Source organism: Apostichopus japonicus, chromosome 8 (genome assembly GCF_037975245.1).
Source record: "Apostichopus japonicus isolate 1M-3 chromosome 8, ASM3797524v1, whole genome shotgun sequence".
Taxonomy (NCBI): Eukaryota; Metazoa; Echinodermata; class Holothuroidea; order Aspidochirotida; family Stichopodidae; genus Apostichopus; species Apostichopus japonicus.
The window spans coordinates 12,653,383-12,673,932 of NC_092568.1; the positions used below are offsets into that span (position 1 = coordinate 12,653,383).

General features: G+C 35.4%; 1 protein-coding gene across 45 annotated transcripts in view; it reads left to right on the forward strand.

Annotated features, from left to right (window-relative positions):
- Positions 1-20,550, forward strand: part of LOC139970443 (1-phosphatidylinositol 4,5-bisphosphate phosphodiesterase beta-1-like) — a 152,393-nt gene that overhangs the window by 120,513 nt on the left and 11,330 nt on the right. For 41 of the 45 annotated variants that reach the window (XM_071976105.1, XM_071976111.1, XM_071976118.1 and 38 more), the window contains 14 exons: positions 1,570-1,666; positions 2,327-2,411; positions 3,120-3,192; positions 3,806-3,857; positions 4,341-4,495; positions 4,949-5,113; positions 6,384-6,486; positions 7,108-7,313; positions 7,827-8,130; positions 12,088-12,210; positions 13,580-13,623; positions 14,788-14,984; positions 15,814-15,837; positions 20,385-20,454. In XM_071976105.1, the coding sequence (XP_071832206.1) occupies positions 1,570-1,666; positions 2,327-2,411; positions 3,120-3,192; positions 3,806-3,857; positions 4,341-4,495; positions 4,949-5,113; positions 6,384-6,486; positions 7,108-7,313; positions 7,827-8,130; positions 12,088-12,210; positions 13,580-13,623; positions 14,788-14,984; positions 15,814-15,837; positions 20,385-20,454 (1,698 nt within the window). Of the gene's footprint in view, positions 1-1,569; positions 1,667-2,326; positions 2,412-3,119; positions 3,193-3,805; positions 3,858-4,340; positions 4,496-4,948; positions 5,114-6,383; positions 6,487-7,107; positions 7,314-7,826; positions 8,131-9,596; positions 9,621-10,038; positions 10,069-12,087; positions 12,211-13,579; positions 13,624-14,787; positions 14,985-15,813; positions 15,838-20,384; positions 20,455-20,550 lie in introns of all 45 variants that reach the window. The other 4 variants (XM_071976113.1, XM_071976112.1, XM_071976106.1 and 1 more) reach the window with 4 other exon arrangements.

Here is a 20,550-nt window from a genome sequence, read left to right on the forward strand (position 1 = left end):
AACAGATTGGTGTCACTGATTGATTCAATCAGATTGGTCTCCCTAATTGATTCAATCAGATTGGTCTCGCTGATTGATTCAAGTAGATTGGTCTCACTGACTGATTCAATAAGATTGGTCTCCCTGATAGATTCAATTAGATTGGTGTCGCTAATTGATTCAATCAGATTGGTCTCACTGATTGATTCAATAAGATTGGTGTCGCTAATTGATTCTCTCAGATTGGCCTTGCTGATTCATTCAATAAGATTGGGGTTGCTGCTTGTTTAAATCAGATTGGTCTCACTGATTGATTCAATCAGATTGGTCTCCTGATAGATTCAACCAGATTGGTGTCACTGATTGATTTAATCAGATTGGTCTCACTGATTGATTCAATCATATTGGTCTCACTGATTGATTCAACCATATTGGTTTGGCTGATAGATTCAATAAGATTGGTCTCACTGATTGATTCAATCAGATTGGTCTCGCTGATTGATTCAATAAGATTGGTCTCGCTGATTGATTCAACCATATTGGCTTGGCTGATAGATTCAATAAGATTGGTCTCCCTAATTGATTCAATCAGATTGGTCTCGCTGATTGATTCAATCAGATTGGTCACGCTGATAGATTGAATAAGATTGGTTTCGCTGATTGATTCAATCATATTGGTCTCTCTGATTGATTCAATCATATTGGTTTGGCTGATTCATTCAATAAGATAGGTTTCATTGATTGATTCAATCAGATTGGTCACGCTGATTGATTCAATCATATTGGTCTCTCTGATTGATTCAATCATATTGGTTTGGCTGATTCATTCAATAAGATAGGTTTCATTGATTGATTCAATCAGATTGGTCACGCTGATTGATTCAATCATATTGGTCTCTCTGATTGATTCAATCATATTGGTTTGGCTGATTCATTCAATAAGATAGGTTTCATTGATTGATTCAATCAGATTGGTCACGCTGATTGATTCAATCATATTGGTCTCTCTGATTGATTCAATCATATTGGTTTGGCTGATTCATTCAATAACATAGGTTTCATTGATTGATTCAATCATATTGGTCACGCTGATAGATTGAATAAGATTGGTTTCGCTGATTGATTCAATCAGATTGGTTTCGCTGATTGATTCAAGTAGGTTGGTCTTCCTGATTGATTCAATCAGTTTGGTTATTTCAATAAGATTGGTCTAGCTTTACAAATGGTATAACTATACAACAATTGGTCAGTAACTATTTCATGCAAAATCTTGCTATAAAGCATATCTTCCTTCTTTCTAACAAGGTACATTCATCTGGTGATTAGACTAAGCATTTCACCTCTAAATCCCTTTTAGATCCATGTATTGTATTTAAATTATGCTTTGGTTGGAAAAGTGTTGTAGACCAATTAGTAAGTGCTGATGTTTGTTTCATAGGCTTAATCTATCAAATACCCCCCACCCCCCGTTCCCCTTCCCAACAAAACTACTGTTAGCACAATCCTTTCTTTTTTGGCGAAGTATATATGCCTGATGGCAGAGGTTACCATACAAACATGTCAATCCTTTTTCCGTCTTTTCACAACCAGGGTACTGCTGGTCAGGAGGCCGAAGCAGGTGCTGAGATGTCAGCATTGGTCAATTACCTTCAACCTGTTCACTTTCATTCCTTTGATAATGCTGACAGTAAGTAATGTATGATGAGCCTTGTATAAGAGAGCATAGTGTGTGTGGGTGCCATGTCTAGCTGAAAGGAAGCACACAGAACAGCGTATCCAGTTTTCAGTTTATTCTCTTATTTATGATCAGATGAGGTGAAAGAGACTTGTTGTACAGCAAAATATGTATAAACATCAGTTAAAAAACCCACATGTACTGGTAAGAATAGAATTAAAGTTTGATGCCAAAAGAAATAAGACAAAACCAGGTCAAAGAAAAAGGAAATAAGAAAGGATGGATGCCTACCAGTAACTGACAAAAGTTACAAATATTTGGAACAAATTGTAATCGTGTAATGTTACTGTAGCTAGAATGCTCTTCATAATTTGATCTTTCAAATATTAAGCAGTTGCTTTTTTCAAGGGAATAAATTCAGTGAAACAATTGTTGCTCATGTACCTTGGAATTATGATAGCTGGAAGATTGAAGTTGGGGGAGGGGATTAGTCAGTGATGGGAGGTTTGAAGAACAACCCCTTTGCAGTGTGAATGAGGGAGGGGAACCATGTGGAGGGGGGGGAGAGGAGGGAAGGCTGAAGTCTGAACAGTGTCTGTGGCTCCTTCCTCATCTATGCATCATTACCTCCATATTTTTAATTCACATGCTTTTACGTTTTTGTTTCTCCAGAGGCCAATAAGAGCTATGAGATCACATCATTCGTGGAAACTTCAGCTATGAACAAAGTCAAAGAGAAGCCCACAGAATTTGTGCGGTATCCTTACATGAAACGATAATGTGGCTAATGGAGGAAAGCTAAGCCACCCTAAAGAATTATTTTTTGAAAGCAATTTTCATTTTATTTTTAAATTACATAACTGTTTACCACTTCTCACTTTGATTCTTGTATTAGTGCATATGAATCTGCCATGGCAGGCCCAGGTGTCAATAATTCAACTTACAAGGAGCTAGTGACACTGATTGTAAAATCTAGCAGTATGGTTGTACATTAGCAAGAAGCTCAGGTGTATTATGAGATGGACGGAAACACAATCACCTATGCTGACAGTCTGTGAAAAAAGAATAGCTGTTGGTTTTTGTCTTTAATAGCAACTTCCTAATTCAAAGATTTTGTCTAGGAGTGTTTGTTTTAACATGAAAATAGGTTTCTTTTGATATTAACTGTTCTAAATTCAAATCCTAATTAACAGCTATCTACTTATCTTCGTTTATATTATTCCTCTATTGTCCCATTTTCATTTTTACCCCTTTTCTCACTTCTTTCTCACATTCACAACCGCAGCTACTCAGTCATTAGTGATTAAAGTAATAAATGTTGCATTCAAAGCAAGGGTTAAAGAATTCTCTTGTCTTGCCAAGCATACTTAAACCATGGGAATGCTATGTTAGTAAGAGTTTAGCTCTCAGTTTCTGCTCCAGAAATAATGTGAAGATAAAGATTTCCTTAACTATCCTTCACCAGCTATAACAAACGACAACTGTCAAGAATTTACCCACGAGGCACACGGGTGGATTCCAGCAACTACATGCCCCAGGTATGACTAAAACAATGTGCTTTTATTGCTGTATTTGGTCCCACCCTCCTCCCCCTCCCCGCATCCCCTCCCCTGATCGTAATATTTAGGGATCTGTTGGGAATCAAAACAAGATATTGCGTTGAAACTGCTTGTATGAACAAATTATCATTCTACAAGTTGCCATCAGTTGTAAATTTTTGCCACAGACAGACTCATTTTTGTATATATACACCCACCCACTCCTCCCCCCTCCCACCCCTCTTATAGCCCCGTCCACTCTTCCTTTCAGTGTTTGACATTTGAAATTTGTCTTCAAATCTCTAAACTTTTGCCAATTTCAGCCTTCTATATACCTATTGAGGGTATATGCTAATGTAATAACATCACTGTGTTTACTAATGTTTACAAATCTATCTCACCATGTTAAGTTTACTTAACTTAACATTTCGTGAGGGTAGAAATAATTCTTTGTCAAACAAAGTAGTGCTTATTTTAGGTTTATTCATACATAGTGGTCAATATTTATCTTCAGTATCATATTTTAACATGTCATTCTAACTTTTGAGTAAAACTTGCAAAAGAAACTGATTGGCCAGACTTTTATTGGTTCTGATTTTTCTTCCCTGTTTAGATTTTCTGGAATGTAGGATGTCAGCTCGTGGCTCTGAATTTCCAAAGCCTAGGTAAACTGAAAGAATTTTTTTTTCATTTCTTTACCACATTTGCGTTTCTTTCATTACAGCTGTTGTATTGATATTTTGTACAAGTTTTCTCCCCCGGTACCTACAAAGTTTATTGCATACAGTTTCAGAGAATTCCACAACTTGCTTTGGCAAATTGGAGAGGGGAGGAGAGGGGACAAGGAGGTACAGATGAGAGAGGGATGGACAAGCATATTTCTTTTGATGCATTTTCTTATCTGATAATTGCCTCTCTGTCTTTCTTGGGCATGTGCAGTACCCCTGTCCTTCAGAAAACTGTAAACTGCTGTTTTTGTCATTTCAACTTCATTCTTGACAAGTCTCATCACATATATATATATGAAAATCAAAAAGTTTTGATTCTTTCAGTACAAATGTTGTAGATTTCACATTTTTTCAAACTCCTGTTCTTTATGCATTTGTACTACTGATTTTCATCTCACCATGTATTTCCTTTGTAATCAGACCTTCCAATGCAGCTCAATCTGGGTATCTTTGAGTTGAATGGTGGCTGCGGTTTCATCCTCAAACCTGACTTCATGAGGAGGAAGGAGAGAGACTTTGATCCTTTCGCTGAATCAACCATGGACGGTGTCGTTGCAGCAACCTTGGAAATGAAGGTGAATTACTCTAATCACTTTATAGTTGTTGGTCTTAATGGAGCAAAAATGGGGAAAAAAATACATATTTGGAAATTAAATGCATCATAATCGATGGAACACTTTCTAAGATATTGATTTTCATAACTTGAGCTGACGTGGGTTTATTGCAAAAATATTTTACAAAGAAATAAGGAGCTTTGAGTTTCCACTGTTTTTTTTTTTTTTTTTTTTTAATTCAGGGGCTGTTAAATTCCTTTGATTGTGTTAGGGATTGAATATGATTGAATTCTGTACAATTTGTGAACACATGACAATTGTGCACCCTTGGTTGTAATATACTCTCAGCATTGGTCCAACACTCTTCATTGTTGTTTGCCGTGAGATGTAAAAGGTCTTTATCTTCTTCTTCTTTTGGTTTACATCTCTAAAATGCTTTTGAAAACAATTTCCTGTTTATCCAACTATTCTCAGGTCATATCCGGTCAGTTCTTGAGTGACAAGAGAATCGGATCTTACGTGGAGATTGATTTGTATGGACTGCCTCACGACACGGTCAGGAAGAAGCATCGTACCAAGGTGGTCAGTGCCAATGGTCTGAATCCATTGTATGACGATAAAGCCTTCAAATTCGACAAGGTACACATTAATCTTCTTTTGGCATTTATATGCTCTATGTTTGTTTGGTTTGTTTTGGTTTGATTTGGCGGTTTTCTGTAATTATAATGTTTTTTTGGTTTTTGTATTTGCAATTTATTTATGTTTCGTCAAAGGTTGCACATTCATTATAGAAAAGTCATGTAAGTTGACTTGAGTCAGCTGTACATTCCCAAGATGATCTTTTCTAGAGAGTATATCCCAAAATCCCATGTGGCAGGCCCATGAACATGCCTTCATCACAAGCTAACATCCTTCCATTAAGCACACAACCCAAATAAGACAACTAATGGCAACTGTTTTACTATAATCAAAGCACCAGCAGTTATTTTCTGTTGTGTCCAGCAGAATGTGCCATCACTTCCCATCTGTTGAAAATATGTGTTTGTGGAGTTTTAAGATTATTTCAGGTGTAAGACACTTAACTCCTACTACAAATGTCTTCCATTTATTCCAACAAACATCTCTTCAGGACATTCTTGTGTGTGTAGCAATATAGCAATCTCATAAACAGGTGTAGTCTCTGAACCTCAAAGAAGCATGTTTATGACTATGATTTTGGTGTGTCTCATTACAATCATGATAAATACTGCAGAATCCTGTCTTGGCTGGTTTTTAATCACAATCTGCCTTGCATGGGGTTATTTGTAAAACAGTCTTAAGCCAGCAAAGGCAACAAAACTCCTGGCTTTCATGTTCATGGTTCACTTGATCTGGGAATGGAACTGATTTGTCAACTGCCAAGTTGATGTTGTAATGCTTGTAGGGAGGGGTGGGGGGGGGGTGAAAAAAACATTGTTTATTGTTCACCCTGTTGTTGAAATTAAACCGTTCTTTCAGTTAGGGAAGCTCAGTGATTATCAGGTGCTCCATTAAGAGTACAGGCTAGAGATGTTGGTAGAAAGCACATTATCAGTAGAGGGGACAGTATGGCACTTGATCCCGATATATCCCTATATATTGATCCCCATATATCCAGACTAATTGATCCCCAGGCATTGATCCCCATATATCCAGACTAAAGCATATCTGTGCTGTTTGATGAAGGTCTCTTGCTATCAAATTTAGAAGCAATTTATTTTCTTTGATTCATAAACATTTTAATGTAGAAAGCCTTTGACCCAATGTTTACAGATAGAGAAAATTTTGTTTTTGAGTTTATGTCATATCATCCCTTTTTCGTTTCTCTCTCTTTTGTAACATTTGACGACACGATTTCCATCTTCTTTTGTGCATCTTCTTCATCCTCAAGATCATCATGCCAAAACTTGCAATGTTGAGAATCTCAGTTTATGAGAGCAACAACAATCGAATGATTGGTCATCGGATACTGCCAGTGGAGACCCTGCGTCCAGGTAAGTACCAGTCCATTTCAGGGGGGAGAGTAGGGCACTTTGATGTGAGACACCACGTCTTAGCAAGTACATGTTCTAATTCAGGGATGACAGTGGTTATATCAATTGATGTGAGAGACCACGTTCAGGTATTAAGAAACAGTTCAGTTCACGGATGAAGATCACCATTGACTTTACGAGATACCGCATTCAGGTTAACTACCATTTCAAGTCAGGGATGGAAGGGGTATTTTAATTCTGACTGGAGACAAGCTGTCGAGGACAGCCTTTATCAGCGCAGGTTGCACTTAATGTGGAGAAATCGCTCTTTATAATAATGAAGTCGAACTAAATACTTTGATGCAGCTTTGCTTATTTTGCTGACTATAAGAGGTATTCACACATTAACCTCTTCTTTCCAATGCCTGTAGGCCAATCTATTCATTTCTGTCCCTGTATACGTAATGTTGGCGTAAATTTACTGCTTTCTGTGGTCGGACTGATTAAGTGCTTTGTTGTGTTTTCTGTAACTGCTCATTCTTCATGAGCATGAAGACCTATCCAAAGTCCATTTGGAATATTTAGGAAAGGCCTCGCTTGAAGATAGTAACATACAGTTATTCAATGGTATTTCATTTGCAGGTTACAGACACGTTTGCCTGAGGAATGAGTCGAACCAGGTTCTTATGCTGCCCTCACTATTTGTGCACATCAAAGTTGGCGATTACGTTCCCAGTGGCCTGGCAGGCTTTGCTGATGCTTTGTCAAACCCAATCGCTCATATATCTGAGATTGATAAAAGAGCTAGGATGCTGGAGGAGTTGGCCGCAGATACGTATATTATCGAGGTCAGAAGTATTTTCTTTCTGACTCTAGCTTCCGTATCAAAGAGATCACTAAGGGAGAGTGTCATCAAGTTGAAGATTGATAGCTTTATTTGGTAGAACACAGGCCTTTTGTTTTGTCACAGTTTTAAAATCCATTCCAATAATTTCTTAGTTTCTTTTGTATTTTTGTTGTCTTTTGCCTTTGACCAGTCTTTTTTTTTTTTTTTTTTTTATTTTCTACACTATTCACTTTATTTAATGTGTATTAGTTATCTGCAAGAATGAAAAGATTCCCCTAAATTACACCAACAATCATGGTTCATCCTTTGAATATAGAAGTTTGGCCCTCCTTAAATATCCAGAAATAATTGCAATATAGATCCTCCAGTATCAAAGTATTTTTCAGCAAACTTTTTAGCAATTTTGAGCCTGTTTAAAAGTTAGTAGCAAACAAAACAGATGAACGTATAATCACTTCAGCCGTGCTTGGAATCGTATGCAAAGTCAATCGGAACTTTCTGATTATCTTTGTAGTCACCAGATCCAGAACCAGGTAATGATACCCCACAGGATATAACCCAAGAGGATGGGCCGGTGACGGAAGAGGCGACACCAGCTGCTGCTGCCCCTGCCCAGGCCCCTGACCATGTGACTTCCTCTGCATCTGCCTCTGCAACGGCTACACCGGTGACTAACAGATCAACACCCAGCTACGTAAAGAAAACAACGTCAGAGGGCAGCTTTGGTGGTAGCACCCCACGCAAAGTCTCCAAGATTCCTCTAAATCCAAAGATCAGCTCCATAAGCGCCATCAGCGTGGACAGTTCCATATCACTAGGTTTGTACCATTGTGTGGAAGGTAAAAATAAAAGGTTTGGACAATTAGATGTTATTCGAAAATTAAACAGGATGCCTGTTTCTGAAAAAAACTACCCGGGAGGGTGGAAATTTGTGGATCTTTGAATTGACTTGAAAAGTATATAAAAGAAAAATATATATACATATATATATATATATGTTTATATATATATATATATGTATATATGTTTATATATATATGTTTATATATATATGTTTATATATATATTATAGTTGCATATATTATAAGAAAGAAAACCAGTGACACCAAAGCAAGCTTTATCTTATTCCATAGCCCAAGAAAGGAATCTCAATTTCCATGTATCTGTGTGGAAATCCTGTGTGGTGAAAATGTGACAATAAACTGGATACCCATTAAAAGAGTTTGCATGGAAGATGCATGTTGCATGATACTTTGAGATAAAAAGCATGAATTGTACCTTACCTTTGACCTACTATGTCAACATTATGTTCCCATTATTTACTAACCCTGTAGTCCTGTACTTTATACTTGACCTTGTGATATCATTCATTCTACATTAATTTACCTTATGTATTGAATGCATGGTATATATAGTTGATCAGAGATATATAATGGAATGCTGCTGTGGTGAAAAATATTTTCCAGAAATATGACTAAATTGATGGAGAATGGTCTATTGTGCAAATGGTTTTATAATCAGACCACTCATTAGTGGAATGCAGTCCTCAGTTGTGATGGTACAGGGATAATATCTGTACAGCTTTCATTTTCTACATTAAATTTGTATCCTGATTATGGTTGATTTTAGAGTAAGCTACAGTTGTTAAAGTGATATCAGTCATTATTTAGAGATATAGTTTGATAGACTGATTTAGAGAGAAAAAAATCCTGTAGCGATTCTAGGTAACATTCGGTGATGATTTGATTGATGGAAAGAAAAAGGAACCAAAGTTGTAGTGATGCCAGTTTATCTTTTGGTGTTTATTCTATGGATTGGAATGTAAGGCATCGTAGCCGTGGTGATATCAGCCATCAGTTAGTTTTGATTCCATTGCACAATAGAACAGATGTTTTTTACCTGTTTGATCGGGTTAACAAGTTTCTTTCTTGCCTTCCCTCCCATAATAACCCCAAATGCATCCTCCCCACCTTTTTAAAAAAATTCACAAAAGAGAAAATATATGTTATTGTACTTATTGTGCTGTTCTATAATTCCCACACCCATTTGCATTCTCAAAATACTGTCTCTCGCATAATATTTTTAAAATCCTTACCCCATTATATTTATTTCACCCAGCATATTTTACCCTTCCTTTGTGTAATAAATAGAATATCCTCTTTCCGATGTTTTCCGAGAAAAACCTGCAAAGTGTTTGCTAAAACAAACAAGGGTTACAAGCTATGAATGATGCTGCATGTTTGCCCGCAATAAATTTCAAATTTTTATTTTTGTGACTACTCAGAGAAGATAATTCAAGCATTTTCAGGTAAGAAAAGAATCGTCCATCAAGGTTGAAAATTGATGAATGTGGTCAAGTCGTTGCTTTGGACTTTTTGTTCTCTTTGAGTTTTCTCACCTCCAAGTAGCTTTATTCGCCTTTCCAGTTGTTTCCCAAAGCCACACTTTCCTGTAGTTAAAATTTCTGCTTTTGCAAAAAAAGAAAGAAAACCCTGAAAAAATAGTACCAAAGTAGAAAATCACTCGGTGAGATGATTGGTAATTTAAAAAATCTGGTTGGTACATTAGCTTTTTATTTTGCTTGGGAGCTCTTAGAAGTTCAAAATGGTGTTTGGTGTTCAATTTTTTGTTTGTTTATCAAAAACACTGTTCAACTGGTTCTCCATGACATCAGTGGTGTTGCCTTGGGTACTTTTCAATATGAATTTGTTTCTGTATTGTTCTAGATAACCTGACAATTAATGCAAGAACATCAGGTAATTAGCTTTAAAGCTGTATACCGCAGGGGATACCAAATGGTATACTATATATAATTATAGATACACATATATACAAATATGACCAAGATTTCACTGGTAACATGGTGCTATCCCAAGTGTTAACAGGCTTCTGCATAAGAATGTGTTGCTATAAATGGAGCATCCCAGCTTAAAAATACAAAACTAATGTGTATATGATTTCATGTTCCAAAATTGGTCAATTACGAGTTCTATAGAAACTAAATTTACCATTTTCATATTGTGCTTTAACTACTGGTCTTAAACTATGTAAACCCACTTTTAGTAACTGCAGCTTAATTTAAATTCAGTAGACAATATCTTACCTGATTGTATATCAAACCGAGGCAATTTATTGTAACTTTCAAAACTTTCAAAAGTTGAAATTGGTACCAAATAAATTTATTATTCTAAAGAAACAGTGACTAAAATGGCTAATTTTGATTTTAAAAAGCCTCAATTTTTTTTTGATCTTATAAAGGAGTATTTCCAAGAGAGATCTTAAAGATGTTCAATTTTGAGTTCTTTTACAAGATGCTCTTAAAATACTCAATTAGACTGGACCAATCTGAATAACTTGCTATTAATATAAATGTGCATTTTAAATTGTGGTTATGGTTAAAAGAAACCTTAACTACCTATTAAATACAGACTACAAATTGGAAATGACTTTATTTTTAAAATGAAGTTAGAATGCCAATAAAAAACAAGAGGGATAATGATATTTTGGACTGGAATACAAGTTCTAAGATGGATAACCACATAAATGTTTGGCTCTGATGCATAAATGGCAATGGTTTTGTTGAGTAGACAAAAGCATTGAAAAGCCTTTGATGTGTATTTATTACTTTTGTCCAGAAGGGTTATAAAGACATCATAATATAGTAAATTGTTTATTGATGAATGCAGAATCACACCGACCTTTGTAAAGCAAATTTAAATATCCAGTCACAAATTTATGTCACAAGGTGCTGATTCAGGGGAACATGACATGTTGATACATACCTAGTCGCACAACTTTATCATTTCTTTGGAATATTAGTTACTATTCAGTCATAAACTTATCAATTTTTGTGAGGTAGTTCAGAACTTTACTTAATCCTTTACATACTTTGTAGATGAAATCTTATTTGAACTATTAATGCTTATAAACCTCATGCATGCTTTATCATTAATATAATTGATGTCCCATTTATTTTATTTTCGGTTTGCTTGGTTCCACTCAACCAAGGTCTGCTGCTACCGTTTTTCTAAACTTGTTTTCACATTCTTGTTCTGATTGAAAGCTAAGGTAAATTGGTCAGCCTGTCAGCCAACACAAGAGCTACTGTTTGATTGGAGTAAAGTTGGAGAGTATAGAAACCATGTATTTTGATTGGATAGTATAAATCATATTTATTAAAAGTCTGCCTGTACAGCTGGTAAGATTAACATCACACATCAAATTGTCTTTCTTACTATCCTGTACTGAGATTGCCATGAATTAAATGGAATTTAATAGCAACTACTGAAATTAAGAGTATAGATTAGAAAAGTTAGTGTTTGTGTCCTTAGACCAGACCAACGTTTGCATAAATCAAACTACAGTTTTACATCCTTCCAACCATACCTGGTGCCCTAATCTATACATCATATTGTCAAAAAAATTTCAAAATTGTCCAAGTAAAATTGTTTGTCCATAATTGTGACACATCACCATTTCTTATTTAATTATCTGAGCTTACCTGCTACAAATGGTCTTAGAAATAGAACTCTTTTGTATCTAAAAATAATACATGATTGGTCACTAAGGCACTGAATAGATGTGTATATAAAGCTAGGCAGCTCTATACTGGCATTTGACAGGGTTATGAATTGATGAAACTGTAAATCTCTCGCTCTTACTATGTGTTTGGGAACACTGGCAGCAGCCTTGGTTGAGTTGTGTGAAGCTTTGGTGTTTGATTTTTTCTATCAGTGCCCCATATGCTCTTTCATTTGTCATCTGGTTACTCACAGGACGGGATAGCTCGTATGGGCTTGCACGATCAGCTTCCTTGGGGAATACGCAGTTTGAGGTATTCAATGGTGCTTTTTCAAACAACAGTCGAAGCGTTAGCGCACCCAATCTCAATCCTTCAGGTATAGTTCATCGAGTCGTAGCCGCAACAAGACTGTCTTGCCGTTTTTTTTTCTTTTCTTATTAATGTTATTTCCATCCAGACAGTCAGTGTTAATGTTTGTTGGGAGGGCTGGCTGGCTGGCTTTGAACTTCAAAACACTCATTTCTCTTGGAGTCAGATCAATTCCTTCCAAGCAATGGAAGCTGTTTGGCATTTTGCAACTTTAGATGCTAGTAAGTTGTAAACAAAAAGAAAACCCCCACAAACATGCAGAGGTACCTTCTGCATGGTTTGTAATCATTGGTGGAGGGGCTTTGCTGTTTATAGTGGTGGAGAGTATATGATCAATTATTTTATGCATGTTGTGGGAAAAAGAAGGGTCAATTCATTATTACCTATTTGGTCATTTTCTTTTATTTTTTATATGCATTGTTAAAAGCAATCAATAAACTTGGGTTCTAAAAGTTTGTATGAAGGGGATAAAGGGTATCGTTTATTAATTGTTTTGTTGTTCATTTAAAAGGTAAATAATATGAAATTGAAACTTTGAAAAGTCTTGTGAAAGCAAGATTGACAAAAGAATTTAGCATCTAGTTTTAGAGGTTAAAATTTTTTGAAATGTAATTAAATTCCCAGCTTTTCTTGTCGTGCACAAGCCATTTATGATGCATATTGTTTATGGTACAATTTCAACATTCCTATGATATTTTGGTAGGTTTGTATTATAGTAAATTATATTTTCAGGTACCTTATCATTCTTACAACATTCGGATATTGTCGCGCACAGACCATTTATGGTACAGACTGTGGCAAACTCAATGCAAAATGCACCTTTTTTAATTGCCTTTTGTTGCTATTTTAGTTGGAAATTATCCAAAAACTAACTAATTTTACTGGAAACTCATTTTTTATTTTCAATGGCATTTAATTGCTCTATGCACTACTAACCATAGCATTGTTAAACTATATCCTTGGCAAAGATTTGTTTTTGTTTTCTGTTGCATCTCCTCTATAACAGCCGTCAAAATTCTTAGAGTTTTTTCTCTAAATAATTCAAATACCAAAGACTTAACAGATTAACAACAGGTCGCAGAATTGGGCAAGAAATTCTAGAGTACGTTTCCATGTCAGTTTATGTCATTAAAAGTCCTTCGTTTCTTTTTGTTATGAAGAAAAATCCTCTTCTGTTTCCCTTCATATCTTATAATTAATCGAAGACCTTTTCCCGATACGACTTTTGAATATACTCAATTATTATTTTTTCTTTCTTATGCGTTACCTTTCTTTGTTGGTCATTATACACTGATTTTAATCCTCCTTTCTACATCTAATCCTCTCATTTGCATATTCATTGTTTTAATACTCTTTCTGTGGCTCAACTCTTTCAGAGGAGATAGAGGCTGCTACAGTGGATGATATCAAACAACATAAGGTGAGCTGCAGCTGAATAAAGGCATTGACCATTCTCATGTTTTCATAATTCAGTGATAGTACTTTCTTAGAACAAACAGTGAAAAAAAAACATTTAAAAAATATATGCAGACTATTTCAAATATTCAAATTGAGATGATAGGCTTGTTGAAGTCTGAAGTATGTTACCTCAGAAAGCAAATGTTTTGTTTTGCCCGAATCATTTTCTGCTCTTCGATACGGCACATTTTCTACTGGTGTTCATTTGACATAAATAGTTAAGTTGTTCTTTGTGATTTTGGTACCTTGCGGCAAGCAGAAGACATCTACGAAATGGTGTGAGTGTATTTGTGTGTGCGTGATACTTTCAGATGTAAACATAACTAAAAAAATACATGGTAATTGAACTTCATACTTTTGTATGCAGATCCACTTTAGTGGGAACATAAACCCAGTGATGTGGATGTCAAAGGTCATTTGAGGGCAACATATGTCTGAACACTTCTTTAAACATGATAACCCCAACAGCAAAGGTTTGCGGAACTTCATACTTGATATGTAGGTTCACATTAATGCAAGTAACTTGTTATCAACAGTAGTGAAAACTCTGTGTTCAGTCTTTCCATTAAATGTTTCCGTTGCCAACAATTACTCAGACTGTTGATGTTCTGTTTACAAAGTGGCTCTACCTTTTTGCCTTCTCCTTATTTTGTTTGTTTCCATGAATTTCCAAAGTGTTTGAAAACTATTTCCATGTTTCCAGATACATAAACTAACTTTTTTCTGTATGGACATGTGTCATGTTCGTCAATTGTACTTCACACATGGTGTCTATAGAAGTTATCTGATGGTGTGCTGATGCCACCACAATATTTCAAACCCTAAAACACATTTGGAGCTTTTCTGTCAGTTTTCAGATTTTTTTTTGTAGATTTATGAGAAGCTTTTGTGTTCATATTATGTAAAAATTGCATAGACAAAAACAAGAGACTCCCTTAGTAATTTTTCTTTTCACCTCCTCTCAATTACATTACATTTATGGCAAACATTTTGCAAGCAAAGTACAACAGGATTGTGCGGTGACTTTCAAGTTTATTGGCAGATGTTGTCTGTGCATGTCAAGATCATTTACTACATTTGGGTTTTTTTCTTCTCATTTTCCTCCTAAATCTCTCCATCACGACAGAAATACTTGAAGTTGACTCAGCAGCACTCTAACCAGCTGGATAAGCTGATTAAAAAACAGGAAAAGAAACAGAGTAAACTCAAGAAGACACAAGCCAAGGAAATGAACAAACTCAAGACTATGCAAATGAAAGGGGTCAAAGGTCTTGAGAAGAAAAACTCCACTCAAGAAAAGAAGGAGACCAAAAAGAAGAATGGGTGAGATCATGAGAGGTTTTATATTAAATTCAGATACACCCACAGGTGAACGATTGGGAGGGGTAAGATGGAGGAATCAGTGTAAATAACAGGGTTCTTGTCCCTTAAAGGGTGTGAAGACTCGCGCAAAAAGAAACATCTAATGACGGTAATTTGACCTAGTTTCGAATGAGGTGTAACAGAAGTGTTAAACATACCATCGATCCCAGAAAATACACACACAGCTTGCTACCGTCGGCAATTGGACACTAGTGTCCAGTCAGTACATACAGCTGCGGTCAATACCCACAGCACAGTATACAAACGATACAGCGATGGACATGATCTCAGGACCAGCTAAAGATATCAATTCAGGTATCATGTTTCATTACTGTCTGCATTTGGTAGTGACACGAACAAAACATCACTTGCAAGCAACAGATAGTTAACTTTTTCAGATGGCCGCACACGGTTTGGGGCGAGTCTTCAATGCCTTTAAGCAGACCCTGGACCTTGACCCCTTGAACAATCTCAAACTAACCCCCTTTTTTTTCTTTCTTTGTATAAATTCATACTATTCTATATTTTCCATAATCCCTCTCTCAGATTTAAAACCTCCTCTGGTGCTGAGATTTGCTTTATATATTTACAATTCTTTTCTCTTTCCTTCACCTGTAAGTGTGTTTTCATGTTTCGAGAGATTTATAATCAACCATTGCGGCTTCCTTTGTCATTTAGATTTCAAAATCCAAATTTACCCAAATAATTTGCAAGAATATTTTACTCTTGAGAAAAAAATTTCAATACAAATATTCTGCTTTCTCTTTGTTTTTCTCTGATTCATCATAAGTGATGATAGTTCTGAAAATGTTGGGTGAGTAAATTTTGCCAATCGATGAGGGATTTGATGAAAGCGGCCTTTTTCTTATCTGTCTTTTTGTTTGGTTTTGTCTCGTCTTTGCATTATACTCACCACTTCATGCCATGCTAAGAAAATGTTGCTTATTTCGCACAATTTCATTCGCATCTTACTAAAATATCTCTTTTCTTTAAAATACAAAATGTCGACAACAACAGCAAGAAGTAACACAAAAACGTTACCCTCTGTTGTGTTTTTTACCTCCATTGCGTGACCTCGATTGTGTTTGTTCATTATTTTGACACTTCTCATTTTACATTTAATAAGTACATGTGGAATTTAACACTTCTTAATGTTATATCACAGGCCATCAAAGGGCTAGCCAGAGTAAAAGTTAACATGAAAAAAAGCTACACTTTGGGCTCCTATCCCTAATTCTTTGGGAGGCTATTGGCATTTCTTGGAACATAAATCAACATTTTAGTATTATCTGTGACCCTTCACCTCCCCCTGCCTGGGGATATGTCACTGCTTTCCAGTGAGTGTTGTAGGGGTAACTTTCCATGTGTGGACAGTCATCCAAGAGAGATTTGATCTTTTTACTTGCGATCAAATCACTCCCACACAGAGAGACTTGTAACATACAAAACATATTTCCCGTACAAGCAAAACAAAAATCAAGAAAACAAATGTGATAAGCCCAAGAATTATGGTCTTGTCAACCATTTTTACTCTACATATTGAAAACAATTATCTAAATGAAAATGAACTCAAGAAATACTTTGTTTTTGTTTATCTTTTGAAGTTTTCTACTTATTTTTCCATGAGAGAATAGTCATGTGCAATAAATAACTATGATCTTCACTAGTACAGGCAATCTCTCACAGAGTCACACCATTTTGAATTACAACCCAACACAAAAAGCATCCTTTAAGTCTTCCATTAAGAGCTTTCCATAACTAATGCCTCAGTTTTCCATGTAGAACTTTGCAAGCAAATAAATTAATGAGTCGTACATGGTAAACTTTATCGCTTTAATAGGAAAGTAAATTAACTAATTATGTCTTCCATATGATGCGGCCATGAGCTACTATATTTCCACACATAACTCCAATGGGTGGTTCTGTGGCTCCAACTGCTGCACTTGCATAGAGCTAAACAGTATGTGAGGCTAACCAGAAACTCATCAATACCATCACAGCTTCAAAGTTGAATAAATGTTAGCTGCAGACAACCTTTTTCAGTAGGGAATGTAGAACCTATTTTCTACAAGAACAACATTTTTGACTATTTTGTTGGGGAGGGGGGAGCAGGGGGCTACCCTGTGGATATGCCACTGCTCATCTGAATCATGCAGTATGGGGAACATAAACTGAAAATCAAGTCTCCAAAATATAAGAAAAGAGATAAAGTCGTTCCTGGTTTTCCTACGAAACATGGCACAGTATGAGCAAATATTGTACAGGATTATTGTTTATCATTCTTGACCTAACTCAGAACAGCAACGTAAATGTGCACAGTTGGAGTCATAGAGTTAGTCTAATCGTAAAAGTGTGGCTTTTTGTACACATTTAACCACATAGATCTATGTAATGTATGTGTATATGATTTTAGCTTCTTCTCTTGTAGTATGTACTCTTCTACTAAACTGCCAAAGGCTTTTTGAAACGTAGATTAGACAACAATGGTAAAGCTATTAAGAAAACGCACACTAATTTCTTAAACTTGTGCAGGTTTGTGTTTATATATCTGTATGTGTGTCTACTGCCAAAAGCAACAAGTAGTGAAGAATATAATAGTACATCCATCACAGAGGTAATGAATAAGTATAGATTCCTCTGTACACAAACACTAATGACTAAATACCATTCAGTATTTCTAATTTTTCTGACATTAATATATTTATATTCAAATTGCTAAAATCAATTGTTGAATGGTTTGCTCAGGGATGAAGGATGTTGATATGAGGCTACATGAATGGATAGTCAGTAAACTATTCCCACCTTTAAATTATTGTAATGCAGTCCACTAATTTAATAACTCGGTCCCATCGGCAAAATACCCCTCCTCTCCCAACTTCCAAAAGGAACAAGTTAATAATGGACCTAATCCTTTAGAACCTATAAAGCTACTTTGCTTTCCAGAAAAAAAATTACAAAACAAGGTGTAAGCCAAAAAGAAGCAACATATCACACTGAACATTTAGTTTGGTAATAATGTTCTCAAACATATAGATATGAAGTTCTCACTTTGCCTGGTACCTTCTTAATATATGTAGACATAATTGTAAAGATAAGTGTTCATTAGCAGACAAGATTAAGAGAACCTAAAGTGATAACACCTAAACAGTGATCTCCCAGTTTCAAACTTGAAATGTTGTGCTCAATAATGTGTAATGGAGCGTGGCTGTCAGACACAACACACAAAAACATCATTTGGAACAGCTGTACACAGACAGTCAACTGGAGAAATTAGCATTTTTATCAAGCTGACAAGTTGAAGAGTAAGAGATATAAAAGTGGTAAATATTTTTGCTTTTCCTCCTTGGAGTTTCGACACCAGTCCATCCAGTTAAGGAACTCATTCATCTGCCTCTCAGTCACACATTGTGGACAATGATGCACAGAGAGATGGTTATTTCAGACTTAAGAAATTCAGAAATTGATTGATTCACGTGAATGAGTATCTCATCTTGGGTTGTCACTCTGTTTTGGTGAAGGGTATAAAAGAACCTCAATCATCTAAAGGGAATGAAAGCATAGCTGAGAATTTAGTTTTCTATTTATGTTTGCGGTCAGGAAATGGGTAAGACCGGTTCCATCAACTGGTTATTTTTTCATCGTTCCTTAGTTTTTGCATGAAGAGGGTTTGGTTATGGACAAGTCATAGTCTTCCATATGTCATGCAAAATTTAGTCACAGAATTTGTCCACATTTTCACTCACAATTATTCAATGCAAATTTTCTTACTTGTTTAGGATATATGTTTAGGAAATGCTTTTTTTCCCTTCAGGGAAATGTATTTCCTATGGATAAACTCTATCATTTATGCATAACTAGGTGACTTATAATAGACTAGTTGATAATAAGGTGACTTATGGGTGCATACTCTAAGGCATGATTATTCATCATATGGATTAACAGCAGTTTAACAAATTCAATGTCTTGTCTCTCTTAACACGAGACAGTTTATTACAGTTTCCATTATCTATTTTGAGATTCCATCTTTAAGTTATGAAGGGGTAACTTTCCATTATGTATAGACAGTTATCCAAGAGAGATTTGATCTTTTTACTTGCGGAGTGATTTGATCGCAGGTAAAAAGATCAAATCCCTCCCACACAGAGAAGGACTTGAAACATACAACAATGTGATAATAAGGTGACTTATAGAGTGCACACTGTAAGGCGTGAATATTTATCACATGGTAAAACATTCAATGTCTCGTAACATGAGACAGTTTGTTCCAGTTTCCGTTATCTAATTTGAGATACCATCTTTGTTTTAGTAACAAAAGCAAATGTCTTTTAATATTGACACCACATAATTTGATTACTTGCAATGCTGAAAGTAATAATGAACTTAAATTGAGGTTAAATTTTCCCCCGTTCTAAATATTCTATAATTGAATTTGATAACATTTATTTTGGCCTCAATTTGCAATATCATTTTAACAGGGCTTCATACTATCTGAAGAGTATGTTTCTGTCATCAAAATAGTAGGAAAAAAGTTCTCTTTGATTTTTCTCTTTTTTTCTTGATCTACTTTTTTTATTTGCTCTATTCATTTAGCAAAACGTACTTGACTTCAGAGTTAGGCTTTTAGCAGCCCCAATTTTTTTTTTAATGGACGTTCATTAGCTAGTTGTGATAGATTTACATACTCAAAAGCTTCTACCCGTTCCTGCATATTAGGAATAGTTCAAATAGAGACATTTAGCCACATGTTGTTTGTGGTTTCCTAAAAGGCAGAGTAAACTAAAGAAAGGTTCACTTAAAAGAAGAAAAAAAGCACTGGTTTAACTTAGCAAGCAATATGGGCAATTGTATTAAGAAAGGGCTAAATGCTGGTCTGATAAATCTATGTTGTATGAACTGGGAATCATCAATATGCAAGAAAACTTCACACAGATCACATGTTTAAAATCAGTTTATATTTTTTAAATGCTTGTATCATTTCTGGTTGTGGTTACCATTACCACTGTGGGGACAATGAATATCTCACTGAGATTTCATCTTTGTCTCTATATGGTGAGATAATGTCACCATAAAGAGACAAAAATGAGGAAAAGTATAAGGAATTATGGATAGTTTGGTAAATTAAAGAATAATAATCATTAATTATGATGAATTATCATGCTTAAAGTGAAAATTTGGGTTTGAGTATTAAAAGTGTAGGATTATGATCGCATCTTACCATCATTCCATTCCCTGGCCTGCACTTTTATTTTTTTAATGGGAAGGGATGTCATTGGTTTCATGGTAGAGATTATCTTAACATAATAGGATTAAGATTATCTCTTTAATACTTGAATTCATCTTCTCGTTTTATTTGATTTAAAGTGATGTAGAGAAGGTGCGAAGACAGAGCATCAGCAGTTTGGAGTCCATGAAGAAGGAACAAGAAGAAGAGGTAAGTTTACATTTGTCCCCATAGATCAATAATTAATAATGAAAATTAAAATCTTGAACCTAAAAAGACCGTCAAATCCTTGTTTGATATAAATAA